A 17088-nucleotide genomic window follows, 5' to 3' on the forward strand; every position below is an offset into this window, starting at 1 on the left:
CCTGTACTCCAAAACTACTGCACAGCCTCGACAATGCAAAGCACCAACTATCTGCAGAAACATTGATCGTAATAAGAACATTGATCGTAATAAGGAGAATTTTTGGTCAGGTTTAATCGACATAGCTCATATCTAATCGTAAATGGAAAGTCTAGGCAACATTACTCGACGTTTCCCCGACCCTGAACGCCAACATTGTCACCCACTCTAGTCAAACATGTCGGCCGCTGACGGCTGCGTACTGCTCCCCCTCCTCCTCTCCTGCCTCCGTCTCCTCCTGTTGTCGGCCGCTGAGCCCGGCCCCGGCTTCTCCACAGCAGGAGGTCCGCTCGGGGAGGGACTCATCTGGCTCCACGTCCCGTGGCTCTCGGGACTAGCGAGGCTCCCCAGGCTGGAGACCGTCTGTCCTGCAGCGGCCGACGTCCCCGATGGTCCAGGCTGTGCGCCCGAGTAGTACGCAGAATCCTTGTTCCGTCTCCCCTTGGCAAACGCTGGGTTGGGCGGCGACAGGGGCGCGAGCGTGTCTCGGTCAGACTCGACCCTTCGCTCCGCAGCAGACTCGGCGCGCCGGTGGCTCGAGTCCCGTCTGTATCGCGTGCGCCCCTGGCTGGGCGAGTCGTACTCGGACAGGTTGCTCTCCGAGTCGGCGCGACTGCGGCCCCGGGCTGCGCGTGCCTCCTCCTCTGTGAGGCGCCGTAACGTCACGTTCCTGTCCCTGTCGTCGTGCATCTTGAGCTTGACGCTCACTGGGTTGCTGTGGGGTGAGCCGTACCGCTCGCGCTCGACGTCTTGCTCTGCCGCCAGTTCGGATGCGCGAGCTGCCGCGGCGGCTGATGCCCTCTCACCCTCTTTCCGTCTCTTGGAGGACTCGCGACGTCGAGGGCGGGCGTCTGATACGTACGAGCTCTCGGTCTCTGAGTGATCTGGCGGCATGGCCGGCATCGCTACTGGCGCAATGTTTCGTTGTGATCTCGAGCGTGATCTTGCGTGGCTGCTCGGGCCGCTCGCGCGAGGAGGCATCGGGGCGACTGTCGATGGCTCCTCGGTGAGGATGGACGACTCCGTCATCTCAGTCGGCGCAGACGGGGGCGGGTAGCCTGTTGGCCGCCGCACTGTCGGTCTCCGAGCGGGTTTGCGTGTCGGGGATGGGTAGCCGTCGCCCGTGTACCTCGAATCCGTCAGCCCAGAGCGCATGTCGTCTTCCTCGTCCAGGCGGCGCTGCTCTTCCTTTCTCGCCTTCCTATCCGCCATCTTCTTGCCGATCCACCCCAGCCCGATGCCACCAAGAATGCCCTTACCCGTGCCACCACCTCGAGACCCTTCTGCGTCTACAGGACGACGCGATGGGCTCACATACGATGAGTATTCGGAATCGTCAAAGCTGCGTCTCCCCCCCGAGCGGCGAGCTGGCGGCGGGCCTCGAGGATGACCATGTCGTTGCGAGCCCACTCGCGAGTCTGCAGCGCCGAGGGCACCCGCCATTGCGGCGCGCTCACCTGGCGGGGGCGAGAGAAGAGATGTTGCCGTCGGGTCACCTCGAATATCTTCTGTGAATTCAGAGCTCAGGTCGCTCGGAGGTATTCCTCGGCCAGGCGGGTATCGTCGCGGGGTTTCTGTCGACACCGCCGAGTACTCATCGTCATAGCCACCCCTGCGCTTGTCCATGTGGTTGTTGAACAGCTTGCCCGCACCAAACAACGCTGCCGCTCCGCCCAATGCCCGCATCATGCCACCGCCGCCCCCACCACTCTTGCGCTGGGGAGACACATCGGTGTACTTGTCAGATTCGTAGTAGCTGGCCGACCCTCTGCGCGACGGGACCACCTCGGGGCCACGGCTTCGTCCGGATGGCGAGGGCGTCCGACTGCGGCCTCTCGAGCCTTTGTCCCTCCCCTTTTTCCACCACCAGGCAGCACCGCCCGCAGCCAGCGGTCCAAGCCACTTCCACTTGTTGTGCCCGTCGTCGCGATGCTCAGAGAAGTATTCCGAGTCGGTAACGCGCGTCCGAGCTTCAGAGCGAGCACCACCGATTTCCGAGCGCCCAATTTCTGACCTGGTCGGCTCGATCAGAAGCTCTCTGCGGCTGCCGGCTCTGAAGTTGAGGATAAAGTATACGAGGAGCAGGAAGGCCATCCACACCGCGTACATGATGAACAGATACTTGGGAGCGCCATACAAGGTCAGCCCCAGCGGAATCTGTATCATGCCGAGCAGCGCGATGGTGCGGCCTCCCCATTGGTGGAGCGTGACGCGCAGCGAGTGCGCCTTTTGGATGCGGTAGATGATGCGGCCACCCACAAACTGAAGGACAAAGACCACGAAGATGGCGACGCCTATGCCATGGTGGGGATTGGACAAGGCTCTGCTGGGACCCACAGCTAGAAATCCGAGAATGAAGACGACAATGAGTAGGAGGCTTGAGACGATCTGCAGACGCGCGTGGAAACGAACAGCGAAGCCGGGGCGGCCCGTGTGAAACCGCACCACGAAAATGGCGGTCGGGACAAAGAGAAGAAACACGAGGGCCGCGAGGATGCCGTGCGCCAGTATGATGCTGTGGTATTGGGTCAAGGTAGAGAAGCGGTTGCCCATGCCTATAGCTCGTCAGTCGACTACCGCGGGACGGCGTGAAACAGTCACATACCGTTGTAGCGCATGGTATCAAAATTGAACCCCTCCAAGTTGGGTAGGAGAAATGTGTTCTTGGAAAAGTCCCAGGTACCGTCGCCCACGACCATGGTCTCGGAGTCGTACGTGACGGACCCAGGCGACGAGAACTCGTCTCCTGTCGGCGCCATGACGGCGACGACGATGCTGAGGGCTCTCCAACAGCTGGAGCAGCCGGCGCTTCCCGTGCGAGGCTTGCGTGCGTACTTGGTGGCTTCGCAGCCGCAGTGGGAGGAATGTCGGTGTTGTAGACTGTCGGTATGTGGGCGATTGTTTGGGGAGGAATGTCGGCAGCGGGGCTAGACGGGGTTCGAAGACAGCGGTCAGTGTAGTCTTTCCGTATGTTTGCTGCGTGCTCGTCGTTCGATTCCAGATGGTGCAAATTCAAACGATCGTCAGGTCGGCAGGAGATTATGCCGCACGAAAACGAAGCAAGCCCAGCGCGAGCTCGTGTGACGCTGACGAGAGTCGCTTGGTGCGTTGGCATCCCTTTGCTGATCTTCCTCGTTGCTAGGCGACCGCCTGGGCCCTGGACCCTTGCAAGGAGATCGAGCTCAGCCACACCCATCCTGTGGCGCATGCCCCTGTGGCTGGTGGACTAGATACCCCGCATTTCAGCAAGACAGCTGGCTTAGTCAGCTTAGCTCCCCTTTTCGAGCTCAAGTGAAGCATGTGACGATGAGACATCATCTTCTGCGTCGTTCGAATTCGGGACACGACAGACCGAGTCTGATATGCCATGTAGCAAGACATTGTTTGCGCCCCTTCTTTCAAGATGAGATGGGCGCAATCACGTATAACCTGTGTTCGGCCATGCACAAGTCCGCGGCCTTTTCTTCCCCGCAGCCCACGGTTCAGTTGCCCGTAACCCACCCCACGCTCACTCCAGACTGCGGCATGATCAAGTCCGGTCCCGCTGGACATGTACATATAAACTAAGTGTACGCGTCTCATCTTTTCATATTAGCATAGCGTAACTTTCGACCCCAGCATGCCAAAAACGCTTCGCATCGCAGTCATCCCCGGCGATGGCATCGGCCAAGAAGTCATGCCACACGGTGTGGCCTGCCTCGAAGCCGCCGCCCGGGCGCACAGCATCCCGATGGAGATGAAGACCTTTGACTTTGCTTCGTGTGACTACTACGACAAGCACGGCACCATGATGCCCGATGACTGGAAAGCGCAACTCGAGGGCTTCGACGCTCTCTACTTTGGCGCCGTGGGCATGCCAGACCGCGTACCGGACAATGTCTCCCTCTGGGGCAGTCTCCTCAAGTTCCGCCGCGAATTTGACCAGTACGTCAACCTGCGCCCGTGTCGCCTCATGCCGGGCGTCCCCTGCCCGCTCGCTGGGCGGAAGCCCGGCGACATTGACTTTTGGATCGTGCGGGAGAACACCGAGGGCGAGTACAGCAGCGTCGGCGGCACAATGTTTGAGGGGACCGAACGGGAGACGGTGATTCAGGACACGGTGATGACGAGGGTGGGCGTGGACCGCGTCCTCCGGTACGCGTTTGAGCTGGCGCAGAGCCGGCCGAGGAAGAAGCTCACCAGCGCCACCAAGAGCAACGGGATCAGCATCACCATGCCCTGGTGGGACTCGCGCGTGGCGGCCATGTCCAAAAACTTTGCCGACGTGAGCGTGGAAAAGTACCACATTGACATCCTGACGGCGCACTTTGTGCAGCGACCCCAGATCTTCGACGTCGTCGTGGCGAGCAACCTGTTTGGCGACATCCTCTCGGACCTGGGGCCTGCCTGCACCGGCACCATCGGCATCGCCCCGTCTGCCAACATCAACCCGACTAGCATGTTCCCCTCCCTGTTCGAGCCCGTCCACGGCACTGCCCCGGACATTTACGGCCAGGGCGTGGCGAACCCGGTCGGCATGATCTGGGCCGGGCAGATGATGCTGGAGCACTTTGGATACAAGGAGGCGGCGTCGACGATGCTCAAGGCTATTGAGAATGTGTTGGCGCGAGCTGAGAGCAGCGTCGTGACGCCGGACATGGGTGGCCAAGGCAAGACCGAGGGGTTTGGCAAGGCCATCGAGGCGGAGATTGTCAAGCTCGGTGGGGTGACGTCGTAGGCGTCATTATGAAGAGGGTGTGTTTGTGGTACGTTGGATACGAGACATGCCCTTTTGCGCGGTGATTGCATGTGGCGATGGGTGAGTTGAATAGTACATGGACATTACAGCTACATCTTCCTAGCAACAAAAAGCACCACGACATGCTTCGTTCCGCCTCACTGGGGCATCGTCACCCGAAATTTCCTCACAACAGTACTCGCTTACTCCACAGTCGTGACCTGGTGCTTCTCGTCGAGCTCGTGGGCCAGCTGCGAAGCATTGGGGGTGAAATACTGGCTCGTCTCCCTGCTGCCGACAAAGAGGGGCGACTCGGAAAAGAGACGCCTCATCTCCTCGAGCGGCACCTTGCCGGTCTCCGGGAGAAATGACCAGAAGAAGAGGGCGTCGGTGATATTGGTCACCTACAGGCAGACGTGTCAGAAAGAGGTGAAAACAGAGAGACATCGAGGAGCACATACCACAAAGAGAATGTAGAAGCGCCAGCCCACGTTGGCCATCCCGAGGGGCGTAGCCTGTCCGATCATGGTACTGCGCAGCGTCAGCAAGAGTTCGGCCTGGAACTTCGCCGACGCAGTGGACTTACTTGAATGCAAAAGAGGCCATGGTGGCCAGGGCAACTTCTTTGGCGCGTGTCTGGTTGTCGTACATTTCGGCGGGGATGACCCAGGCTAGTTCGTCGGTAAGTGATCCGATGGGCTTACCAAGTGGAGGGGGATACGCACAGAGAGAACCCATGCTAGAGAAGCAGAAGTTGAAGAGCCAGGTCATGATGATGAAGCCCCAATAGGCCCCGGTGCTGTTCGCGGAGGCTGGGAACATGGCCATGAGGACGGTGCTAACAATGTAGGTAAGAAGTAAGAAACATGAGCAGGCTGCCGGCAATGATGATGGTGCGACGACCCGTCTTGTCGACTGAAGAGCATGATCAGGTCCTCGCTGATGAGGTCAATGACGGAGTTGATGGCCTGGTATCGAAGGGTGTCTTCACCCTTGATGCCGCCTTGGGCCTGTTGGTCGGGGTCAGGTATAAGCGACACGTATAAACTTGACGCGGCAGGGATTTGGACTTACAAAGATGGTGACAGAGTAGTACTGGATGGTCGAGATGCCCGTCATCTGCGTGGCCGCCTGGATGGCACAGGCGATGACCACCCGGCGGAAGTTGGCGCGGTCGCGGAAGAGCTCTGTGTACGACTTGGCCTCGATTTCAGACTCGTGCGCCACCGAGTCCTGGATCTGCTGGTGCTCGATGATGACCCAAACATCCTCGGTGTCGCCGGCCGAGTGGAGTCTGGCCAGCGTCCGCAGACCGTCCTCGGACCTGCCCTTCTTGATCAGCCAGCGAGGCGACTCGGGGAAGAAGACGATGAGACCCGCGAGGAGCGCGGCAGGGACGATCTGGAGACCAAAGGGGATGCGCCACTGGCGGTCGTTCGTGAAGCCGATGTAGGTGCCGTAGCTGATCCAGGCACCGCAGACGCCACCAACGCCGAGCATGAACTGCTGCAAGCCCGTGACGAGGCCTCGGATATCCGGGTGTGCCAGCTCTGCTTGGTACAAGGGGATGATCATGGCGAGGATGCCGACACTGGAGGAGTCAGCCACTGCACGCACAGCCCATGTCTGTCCTTCTCGAGACGTACTCGCAGCCACTGATGGACCTGCCGCCAATGACATAGCTATAGTTCTCCGCGCCTGTCTGCAGGGCACCGCCGAGGCAGAAGATGACATCGCCCGTACCGATGATGACGCGGCGACCAAGGAAGTCGCTGGTAGTGGCGGCCAGGGCGGCTCCGACAAAGGGACCAGCGGTGAGGAGGGAGGCGACGAGGCCGATCTCGTCGACGCTGGGGTGGAATTTGCGATTGAAGGACTGGCTAACGACAACTGAGACTGGTCAGAGGGGGGAATGGGGAGATGGTAGAGAGAATTGAACGAACCCTCTGCGACAATGGTCAAGTCGTAGCCGTAGAGGAACGAGCTCAGGGCAGCGAAGACGCCGACTAGGACCTGGTAGACTTTGGACGGCAGGGCCATGGCGACTGTGTGCTTTTTTCTTTTTTGACGTTAGGCGAGCAGATACAGCAGTAGAACTCTAGACTTGGCGAGGGTGGTCAAGATCAAATGGATCGGAGTGTGCTGAGCCTGAGCCTTGGCTCTCGAGAGTTGAGACGCGCTCTGGGGCTTATTAAATGCGCGCCCGGATCAGACGCTGCCGAAGGTGTCGACGCGAGCTTTAGAGGTTGGCACGCTGGTGCACGGCCAGAGCTAGACCGAGGGTGACTCTGCCCAGGGAGTCTAGTCTGGAACTGGGACTGGGAGAGGGCCAGTGATGAAGCCATCTCGAGTCTCTCGCCCAGATTGGACTCGAGCCCAGTGCGAACTCGCGGCCTCACACACGCACCAATGCACGTCCACGCCATGAGGACACAGACCCGGGGTACGCCTCCGAATCCCCGCTGACTCGTTGCGGACCGCTTGACAGATGTGTGGGGGATCGATCCAGGGAGCTGATTTTGTGGACGAGGCCGGCAGTCTAAGACTAGAGGGCGCAGACTATAGACGGTGAGCTTGTGGCTCGTTTACGACGAGAACGTGCCTCTTGGGTACATCAGGACCCGAAAAGTGGTTGTGAGCTTCTTCTTTAGGCGATTCAGCAGCGGTGTCCGGCAGATACTCGAGTACAGGTTCCCATTGGCCTCTTTTATAAGTACGGGGAGTGAGACAGCCTCAAGTTCAGCTGCCAGGAACAACGATTCAGACGACACGTCCTTTTCTGCCGCTCACATTATTGCCGCGCTGCGTTTCTTTGCTGCCCTCCCGCTCCTCTGCAAGCTTGCTTCGTCTCTGCGTCTTCAAGTTGCACCCAACGGAGGCAACGCGTCCAGCCCGCTGCTGTACGGTCTTCTCTACGAGGTTCGCCACGCCCTGACTCGCCCCTATTTTTATAGTCCCAGTCTAACAATTGCCGCAGGAAATCTATCACTCGGGCGATGGCGGACTCTACGGCGAGATGATCCGCAACCGTGCGTTCCAGGGCCGTCTGGTCCTGGACGGCGGGCCTGCTTCGAGAGAAACAGGGAGTTCTGGCATCCGGTAGGCGACGTGGAGTTGAGCATCGACATCACGGCAACGGCTCTCTCCGACAGCCTCATGTACCAGATGCGCATGGACGTACCCGAGGGCACTACAGGCCCCGTTGGTTTCTACAACGACGGGTTCTGGGGGTTCCACGTGGACGCGTCCAAGGAGTATGCGGCGAGCTTCTATCTGCGATGCGACTATGGCGGCGGCGTCGAGTGCTTCTTCACCAACACGCTCACGGGCGAGAAGCTGTCGTCCGCCAAGACGGAGGCCAGCCAAGACGCCTCCCAGGAATGGGTCCAGCACCACCTCCCCACGTTCCAGCCCCTAACCAGCGCCAGCACGCCCAACAACACCTTCTCCTTTGTCTTTGATGGAAGCCGGCTGGTGGGCCAGAGCGTATACGTCAACCTGCTCAGCCTTTTCAAGAAGACCTGCCAGAACCGCGACAACGGGCTGAGGGAGGATCTCGCCCAGACCTTGGCCGACCTCAAGGCCAGCTGGATCTGTGTGTCTGGAGGCAACAACATGGAGGGACTGTTACGCGGAACGAGTTCAAGTGGAACGAGACCATTGGGCCCCTGGAGGAGCGCGTTGGCAAGCTCGGTGTCTGGGGCAACATTGAGACGCAAGGCTTCGGACTTGTCGAGCAGATGCGTATGGCCAGGTACATGGACCTGACCGTTGTCCTGGGTATTTTCAACGGTCTCTATTTCAACGGCGACTTGATTCCCGAGGATGAGCTGCAGCCGTACATGGACTCGGCCATGGACTCGCTCGAGTTTTTGACAGTAAGGTCCCCCCCTGGAGAGTCACATAAGTTAAGTAGCGAAATAGGGCGACGCTTCGACGCCAATGGGGGCCAAACGCGTCCAGCTCGGATACGAGGAGCCCTTCCAGGTTGATTAGGTCGAGATTGGTAACGAGCACTACCTCAACGGCGGGCAAGCCTCATACTACGCATACCGCTTCGACATATTCTACAACGCCATCCGCGCAAAGCACCAGACATGAACGTGGTCTCAAAAATCAACCCGTCGCCCTCACCGGACACGGGCAGCGGGGGCATGGTCGACCTGCACATCTACGACAACTAGAACCACTTTGCCAGCCTGTACAACACCTTTGACCAGGCAGCCGCAAGTACCCCGTCTTTGTGGGCGAGTACGCGTCCATCCGCGAGGGCAGCGCCACGGGACCCGAGACTGGGGCGCAGACATTTGGCATGCCCTCCAGGGAGGCCATCATGCTGCTTGGCATCGAGAGAAACTCGTACATTATCCTCGAGTTCGTGTACGGCGCGCTCATCAAGCAGTACGACGAGAATCCCAACACCGTCGCCGTCATCAAGCACACGGCCAACGAGATCCTGCGCTCCATGAGCTACTACCTGCAGCAGCTGTCTGCCGCGCACGTTGGCACCGATACGCTGCCCGCCAAGGCGACAGAGGGTGGGCTGGGCCCTGTCTGGTGGTCAGCCACCAAGGCGGGTCGGCGGACTGTCCTCAAGATGGTCAACTACAATGGTGGGACGGGCGCGGAGAATTCGGTGAAGGTTCAGGTCAAGGGCTCGCGCGCCTGCACGACTGAGCTGACAGCCTTTACGGCGTAGAGCGAGATGAGCAGCAACAAGCTATCGTCGTATGGGGGGGGACGAGCACAGCATCACGACGCGGAGGATCACGGGCAAGAGGGGCGTCTTTGAGGTGGCCTTTACCAAGCCTTTTGAGATTGTCATCCTGACGGTGTGATTGGGGTGTTAAGCAGTGGGAGCTGAGATTTATGGTCCTAGAGTCCTAGTTCGATAGTCAATTAACTTTTCTTTGCTGCCGAAAACTTGCCGTTGTCCATCAATAATCACAGTCTGCTGAGTCTTGAGTCTCTTGATGCGAATTAATCGTCACAAAAAACTAGGACAGTCATGGAAGCCGCGAGTGCTTCGTGGCAGCAAGTAAATGGGCACTCGCCCTCGTTGCTTCGATTTTGAGCCTTGGACCAGCTGGTGCCTCGCCCTTGGCATGGCGGAAATCATGGACCTCTCTGCCCCCGACACGGAGAGCCCCATTGCGGAGCGCGAGATGAAGCGTCGCGTGTGGTGGACTCTCTTTGCCGCCGACCGGTGGTTCTCCTCTGGCCTGCGTCTCTCGCGACAGCTCGAGGACTTTCAAAAGAGCATCGAGCTCCCCATGGACGAGGACATTTTCCACGCTCTAGATCCCACCGACATGGCGCTCTCCGTACCCTGGAAGCCCGGTCTCTGGGCGCACATGGTCGGCCTGCATCAGCTGTTTGGCCCCGTGCTGGATCTAAACAGACGCTGCGCCCAGGGAAACATGCCCAGCCACAAGCGGGAGGCGACTGTCATGGACATTGCCGGAAGGCTGGCGGCTTGGGAGGACATGGTACCTTTGGGGGACAAGATGACCGATGAGAACTTCCACCTCCATCGCCAGAGGGGTACGGGCGGGCCCTTTGTGTCTCTGCACCTGGCGTACAACTACTACTCGCTTCTCCTCTACTTTCTGTACCTAGCCCATCGGCAGCCGCAGGCCCAGACCGTGCAGACCTATGTGCAGCGCTGCAAGCAGTGCGCGAGGGCCTACATCTACCTCGTCAAGATGAGCCGCGACCACGCAGGCTGCGAGGCCCTCTTCCCGACCGTGAGCCACATGACTGTCGTCTCGTCTTCGGTCCTGCTGCACACGCTGCTCTTCGGGGACGAGTGGGAGGTGGCGTCCGCGCGCGGCGCGCTCAACTCCAACTTTGAGGTCCTCGTCGACTTTGAGCGGTACTGGCCGGAGCTCATAGCACAGATGGTAAGATCCTCTTTTCTCCCTTCTTCTCTCCCTTTGTCTGTCAATATTTGCGTCCAAGCTTGTAGTGGATGCTGTACTCTCCATGTCCTTGCTGACTCGTCTCAACCCCTAGATCCATCGTCTGACTTCATTCCAAGAAATGTGCCTGCCAGCAAGCGCCAGAAACCACCCGACGCATGGGTTTGACAACTGGATGCTGCGCTTCGTGGTGGAGTTCGCGCTGCCCCTCGAGGAGAGGATCACGGACTTTAGTGTATTTCGGCTCTGAGGGCTGCCTTTGAGACACTGCATTATGAAATGTAACACATATGCTGAGCGGACTGAATAGCTGACGTGGTCAATGACTCAATGTCGTGGGTCAGAGGTCAGAAGTCCAGAACAGCCCCTTTTCATTGCGTGGCGCTGAACAAGAGCATGGATGCGGGAAATCATGTAAACAAAGCCTTGGGCTTTTGATGACCGCAATATTGCCAGTTGAGGCAGTGCTTTTATTGCATTAATCACAGAGCACATGTTCCGCCTTGACGAGGTTTCCGTTGAACACGGAGCACATTATTCAATGTTTGGTCATCTCGTGAGGTTCATGACTACCCTGCAGGTGGAATGAGCAGAACATCTCGACGTGAAATGCGTGTGGTAGGGTTGGTGTCTCCCATGAAACATATGATGCTGTCATATTGCGTAAAGTACTGCAAGTATTCCACATGTATTATGCCGCAAACTCCGTCGGAAACTTCCCTAACCCGCATTCCACAGCCAGCACTGCCCATCACCATCGAGATCCGCCGCTCCATTGCGCCTTGATCTTTGTCTCAACGTGACGTGAATCAGCAGAAGAGAAGGGCAGTGCCCATTGCCATGAGCTGAAATCAAGCTCCCAGTGTCCTCTAGATTGGGCTAGAACTCTTATGGTGCCCATCTCACGATGGATGGCTCGCGGGTGCAAGGCACGACGCTGCCGTCTAGTCACGTGGCCATCTCTCAACGTTTTCGCTTCTTTTGCACTGCCCCCTTGAATGTGGCCACCAAACCTCCGCCTTCACTGTTGGATGCCATCCTGATTCGACTCGGGATCCCCCCACAAGCCGCCACTGCCGGAAAGATGGGCGAAGCACGACCGATTGATTCCATGTCTGATTGTCTGCTGCTCAATCTGACGCTGTTGTGTCAGATTGGGCAGTGCAGCTCAGCTCATCAATGACCAAGCTCTCAACTCAACAGGAGTCAGGACCCTCACTCACTGTCTTGCACATGCTCGGTATTCTGCCTCGTGCTCCCCAAGGTCCTCGAGCAAACCCGGTTCTAGCGTTGCGTAGGCTGTATGCAACTTGATGGATTGGAAGCTTTAGACTTTGTGCACAGCCACCACGGAGCCCTGGGTACAGACTTATAGTCCTTCGTCCATCGGCGCCACGACACACCCCCAGCTTGCCTGCGATCTTCCGTCGACCTCAACCTCTCTGAGACGACATTCCCTGCCCAGCCAGCTCCAGCATATCCCCATCTCTCAGAAGCTGCGATCATGGCGGGCGATTCATTGGCGCCTCCCCAGCTCACGCTCGACACATCATGTCGCCGCTCCTCCTCCACCAAAGGCGGCCTTCTCACGCCCTCCTCCACCGCGGGGACGTTGGCGTCTTCCGGTGGCATGTCGTCGAGCTCGACCTGCTTCGACGACCCGGACGTGGCCCTGCGGCCCGACCCAGGCACAGAAGCCGACTTTGCGGTCGACAACAACCCATACGCCTTCTCACCGGGACAGCTGAACAAGCTTCTCAACCCCAAGTCGTTATCGGCGCTTCGCGCGCTCGGTGGCCTGCGAGGACTCGAGAAAGGTCTCCAGACAGATCTGACCAGTGGCCTGAGCGTGGATGAAAAGGGCGCCACTAGCACGGTCACGTTTGAGCAGGCAGTCCACGTTTCGGAGTCTGTCATCCCCAAGAAGATTGACCACGGAGGGAACACGGCAGGCGAAAGCTTTGCGGAACGCATACGGGTCTTTGACCGCAACGCCCTGCCGGCCAAAAAGGCAACGCCGTTCTGGAAACTCATGTGGGCGGCCTACAACGACATGGTCCTCATCGTGTTGACCGTTGCGGCGGTCATCTCGCTGGCGCTCGGGCTATACGAGACCCTGGGCGTCGACCACCAGGAGGGAGCCCCCCCCGCGCTCGACTGGGTGGAGGGCGTGGCCATTGTCGTCGCCATTGTCATTGTCGTCGGCGTCGGCTCGTTTAACGACTGGCAAAAGGAACGTGCCTTTGTCAAGCTCAACGCCAAGAAGGAAGAGCGAGAGATCAAGGTCATCCGATCGGGCCGATCAGCCATGATTAACGTCAACGACGTACTCGTGGGTGACGTGATCCATCTCGAGCCCGGCGATCTCGTGCCCGTGGATGGCGTCCTCATCGAAGGACACGAGATTCGGTGCGACGAGTCGTCCGCAACGGGCGAGTCGGACGCCCTCAAGAAGACGGGCGGTGAGGCTGTGATGAAGGCTTTGAACGAAGGTCATAGCGGCCACGGCCTGGACCCCTTCATTATATCGGGTGCCAAAGTGCTAGAAGGTGAGTCAAGAAGCTTTGAGATCACAGTCCGCAAACTAACAGGGCCCCACAGGAATGGGCACGTTTGTGTGCACCTCGGTGGGCGTCAACAGCAGCTTTGGCAAGATTATGATGTCGGTCCGCACCGAGATTGACACCACACCTCTCCAGAAGAAGCTTGGTAAGCTCGCATTGGCCATAGGCTACCTGGGCACCGCCGCCGCGGGCCTGCTCTTTGTCATCCTCCTCATTCGCTTTGGTGCCTCGTTGCCGGGGGACTCTCGATCCCCGGAGAAGAAGGCATCCAGCTTCATGGACATTCTGATTGTGGCCATCACCATCATCGTGGTCGCCGTTCCCGAGGGTCTACCGCTGGCCGTGACCCTGGCGTTGGCCTTTGCAACGAAGAGGATGCTGAAAGAGAAGAACCTGGTCCGCGTGCTCCGCGCCTGCGAGACCATGGGCAATGCGACCACAATCTGCTCCGACAAGACAGGTACACTGGTAAGAGTCTTTAACTTGTTCGGTGTAAGAAACAGACACTGATAAGCCTAGACAACTAACAAAATGACCGTGGTTGCTGGCACATTTGGATCAACGAGCTTCTCGGCAGCCGACGCTGGCAAGAACGAGAGCATCGCCTCCTGGGCCAGGGACATACCCGAAGCCACCAAGGACCTGTTGATCCAGTCGGTCGCCATTAACGCCACCGCTTTCGAGGGCGAGCAGGAGGGCGTCGTTACCTTTGTCGGCTCCAAAACGGAGACGGCGCTGCTCCAACTCGCCAAAGACCACCTCGGCCTCGCGGCCCTCGGGCAAGTCCGCAACAACGAGGAAGTCATCCAGATGATGCCCTTTGACTCGGGCAAGAAGTGCATGGGCGCCGTCATCAAGCTTCGCCAGGGCAAAGGGTACCGACTCCTCGTCAAGGGTGCCTCGGAGATTCTCCTGCGGTACTGCTCATCCATGGCAAACTTCGAGACGCTGCAGGAGGACGACCTGACGGCGAGCGACAAGGACTCTCTCCGCACCCAGATTGAGAACTATGCCGCCAAGTCGCTGCGAACGATTGGTCTCGTGTACCGCGACTATGAGCAGTGGCCCCCCAAGACGGCGCGGCTGACCGAGACGGGCTCTGTCGAGTTTGCATCCCTCCTCGAGGACCTCGTCTTCCTTGGTGTCGTCGGCATCCAGGACCCCGTGCGTCCAGGCGTGCCCGAAGCCGTACGCAAGGCGCAGCATGCGGGCGTTGTCGTGCGCATGGTCACCGGCGACAACATGACGACAGCGCGTGCCATTGCGACGGAGTGTGGCATCTTCCAAGAGGGCGGCATCGTCATGGAGGGCCCCATCTTCAGGGCGCTCTCGGAGGAGCAGATGGATGCCACCCTGCCCAAGTTGCAGGTCCTCGCCCGGTCCTCGCCCGAGGACAAGCGGATTCTCGTGACGAGGCTGAAGAAGCTGGGCGAGACTGTCGCCGTGACCGGCGACGGGACCAACGATGCGCCAGCGCTCAAGGCAGCGGACGTGGGCTTCTCGATGGGCATCTCGGGTACGGAGGTTGCCAAGGAGGCTTCCTCGATCGTCCTGATGGATGATAACTTTGCGTCCATCATCACCGCGTTGAAGTGGGGACGCGCTGTCAACGACGCCGTCCAAAAGTTCCTCCAGGTACGTGACTTTGGCAGTTCGATTGTGACTTTCCTAACGGTTGTAGTTCCAAATCACGGTCAACATCACGGCCGTCTTGCTCGCCTTCATCTCGGCCGTCTATTCGCCCAGGATGGAGTCTGTGCTCAACGCTGTCCAGCTGCTCTGGATCAACCTCATCATGGATACGTTTGCTGCCTTGGCCCTGGCCACGGATCCGCCCACGGAGAAGATCCTTAACAGACGGCCGCAAGGCAAGGACAAGCCCTTGATCACGAACAATGTAAGTGAATTTTTCCACTACGATGGGATAAAACTCATCACGCTAACGTACCCAGATGTGGAAAATGATTGTCGGCCAGGCCATCTTCCAGCTCACCGTCACGCTCGTCCTGTATTTTGCCGGTGGCAGCATTCTCAACTACGACATGAGCGATCCCGACCAGAGGCTGCAGCTCAACACCGTCATCTTCAATACGTTTGTCTGGATGCAGATCTTCAAATTGTTCAATAACCGTCGTCTGGATAACAATCTCAATATCTTTGAGGGGATCCACCGCAACTACTTCTTCATCGGCATCGTCATCCTCATGGTCGGCCTGCAGGTGCTCATCATCTTCGTCGGTGGTCGTGCCTTTGAGATTCACGAGGATGGTCTGGACGGCACGCAGTGGGCCATCTCGCTCGTCCTCGGCTTCTTCAGCTTGCCGTGCGGTGTGCTCATCCGACTGTTCCCCGACGCGTGGTTCGCCGCGATTGCGAGGATTGTCGGATACCCCTTTGTGATCGCCTACCACTTCCTGGGGAGGATGTGCAGGGCCATGTGGTCCCCGTTTGGAAGGTTGTTCCGGAGGCTGTCGAAGAACGACAAGCAGAGGGAGAGCGAGGATGAAGAGGAGGCTCCTGCTGTGGTGGAAGCGCCCATGGTACGGATCACGGCTGCGGAGTAGCATGCCCTGTATTTGTTTTGGTTTGTTATATTAGAGCGTTTTGTTTTTCGTTTTCGAGATACCCCGACAGCGCCATTTAACATGTTTCACGATGAAGATGTTCGTTTGCCCGGTAACATGAGTCAGTCCATGATGCATCATTACTCTTACATTCCAGCACTCAGTGCTCAATCTTGAGAGAAAAGTCTACATAGCCAACACCTTGATGAATCGAGCTCGTCGAGATAATGTCGATATCTGTGGAACCATGTTAGCATCAATCCCAACGCACGCAAAGATGGGAAGTCTTACCATGGCAGACGTAGGCGCCCACATTGTCCTCCCTCAACCCGCCCGACACCTCGAGCAGGAAGCTCTTCTTCCCTTGCCACTTCTGCCTCAGACTCTTGGCGGCAACCTTGACACCGTCGCCCGTGAAGTTGTCCAGCATGACGACATCTGCGCCCGCAGTGATGGCCTCGTCCGCCTCCTCCTCGCTCTGCACCTCGACCTCAATTTTGACACTGAAGCCGGCGACCGCCTTGGCGGCGCGGACGGCATCGGTGATGCTCCCCCGGCTCCAGACGTGGTTGTCCTTGAGCATGACCATGGTGCTCAGATCCATCCTGTGCGCGTCCGCGCCGCCGACGAGCATGCCGTACTTTTCGACGAGCCGGAAGCCGGGCGTTGTCTTGCGCGTGCCGGCCAGGATGCCCTTGTAGCCGGCGTCCCGCAGCTTGTCGACGAGGAGTTTGCTCTGCGAGGCGATACCCGAGCATCGCGCGAGGGTGTTGAGCGCGACGCGCTCGCCGAGGAGGATGCCTCGCACGGGTCCTCGGACAGTGGCGACTTTCTGCTTGCCATTGCTGCTGAGGTCGAGCCGGGAGCCTTCCTCCGCGTACCACTCCACGGTGCAGCCGCACTGCGTAAAGACCTCGTCAAAGAAGGGCCGCCCGGCGATAATACCGGCTGATTTGCCCCAGAGCGTGGCTTCGCGCGGTGCATCCCCGACGACGAAGCCACCGTAGTCGAACGAGGGTGTGTCCTCGGCTAGCCACGCTGTCACAGACGTTTTCCAGCTGGGAGGGAGGAGGTGGGCAGGGATGCCCCGCTCGAGGGGCACGTCAATGGTTTGGCCAGACATTGTGCGCTATTCTTGTGAGCCGGAGCAGATGTTATGGGAACCGTGATGCACAAGTGAGCCGAAGGTAACAATGTCTACGTCTGGTAGCGTCGGATAGAAACGAGCGGCGGATAAGTTCCAGAGGCACAAATCGGATAGAGTCGGCGCCTCGGCATCGTTC

General features: G+C 58.7%; 7 protein-coding genes across 7 annotated transcripts; 4 read left to right on the forward strand and 3 right to left on the reverse strand.

Moving 5' to 3' along the window:
* Window positions 1–207: 207 nt before the first annotated feature.
* On the reverse strand, window positions 208–2798 carry J7T54_007928 (uncharacterized protein; the record flags this gene model as incomplete). The annotated part of the gene is made up of 2 exons (XM_051502505.1): window positions 208–2594; window positions 2645–2798. 2 exons carry the CDS (start codon window positions 2796–2798, stop codon window positions 208–210), a joined length of 2541 nt encoding a protein of 846 aa, XP_051365690.1.
* Window positions 2799–3658: 860 nt separating this feature from the next.
* J7T54_007929 (d-malate dehydrogenase) lies at window positions 3659–4756 on the forward strand (the record flags this gene model as incomplete). The annotated part of the gene is made up of 1 exon (XM_051502506.1): window positions 3659–4756. One exon carries the CDS (start codon window positions 3659–3661, stop codon window positions 4754–4756), a length of 1098 nt encoding a protein of 365 aa, XP_051365691.1.
* Window positions 4757–4959: 203 nt separating this feature from the next.
* J7T54_007930 (uncharacterized protein) lies at window positions 4960–6796 on the reverse strand (the record flags this gene model as incomplete). The annotated part of the gene is made up of 7 exons (XM_051502507.1): window positions 4960–5160; window positions 5218–5287; window positions 5343–5594; window positions 5657–5766; window positions 5831–6347; window positions 6403–6646; window positions 6700–6796. 7 exons carry the CDS (start codon window positions 6794–6796, stop codon window positions 4960–4962), a joined length of 1491 nt encoding a protein of 496 aa, XP_051365692.1.
* A 369-nt stretch (window positions 6797–7165) lies between these two features.
* J7T54_007931 (uncharacterized protein) lies at window positions 7166–9455 on the forward strand (the record flags this gene model as incomplete). Its single annotated transcript, XM_051502508.1, has 6 exons — window positions 7166–7199; window positions 7500–7675; window positions 7734–7855; window positions 7909–8353; window positions 8404–8634; window positions 8988–9455. The coding sequence occupies 6 exons, from the start codon at window positions 7166–7168 to the stop codon at window positions 9453–9455; spliced, it is 1476 nt and encodes a 491-aa protein (XP_051365693.1).
* A 31-nt stretch (window positions 9456–9486) lies between these two features.
* Window positions 9487–10927, forward strand: J7T54_007932 (uncharacterized protein; the record flags this gene model as incomplete). The annotated part of the gene is made up of 3 exons (XM_051502509.1): window positions 9487–9590; window positions 9843–10659; window positions 10772–10927. 3 exons carry the CDS (start codon window positions 9487–9489, stop codon window positions 10925–10927), a joined length of 1077 nt encoding a protein of 358 aa, XP_051365694.1.
* A 929-nt stretch (window positions 10928–11856) lies between these two features.
* Window positions 11857–15805, forward strand: J7T54_007933 (calcium-translocating P-type ATPase; the record flags this gene model as incomplete). The annotated part of the gene is made up of 6 exons (XM_051502510.1): window positions 11857–11917; window positions 12087–13226; window positions 13279–13709; window positions 13761–14876; window positions 14923–15138; window positions 15194–15805. The coding sequence occupies 6 exons, from the start codon at window positions 11857–11859 to the stop codon at window positions 15803–15805; spliced, it is 3576 nt and encodes a 1191-aa protein (XP_051365695.1).
* A 160-nt stretch (window positions 15806–15965) lies between these two features.
* Window positions 15966–16928, reverse strand: J7T54_007934 (Nicotinate-nucleotide pyrophosphorylase [carboxylating]-like protein; the record flags this gene model as incomplete). The annotated part of the gene is made up of 2 exons (XM_051502511.1): window positions 15966–16042; window positions 16097–16928. 2 exons carry the CDS (start codon window positions 16926–16928, stop codon window positions 15966–15968), a joined length of 909 nt encoding a protein of 302 aa, XP_051365696.1.
* Window positions 16929–17088: the final 160 nt, after the last annotated feature.

The sequence above is a fragment of the Emericellopsis cladophorae genome (assembly GCF_022114955.1).
Source record: "Emericellopsis cladophorae strain MUM 19.33 chromosome Unknown NODE_3_length_1261782_cov_116_963312, whole genome shotgun sequence".
Classification (NCBI taxonomy): Eukaryota; Fungi; Ascomycota; class Sordariomycetes; order Hypocreales; family Bionectriaceae; genus Emericellopsis; species Emericellopsis cladophorae.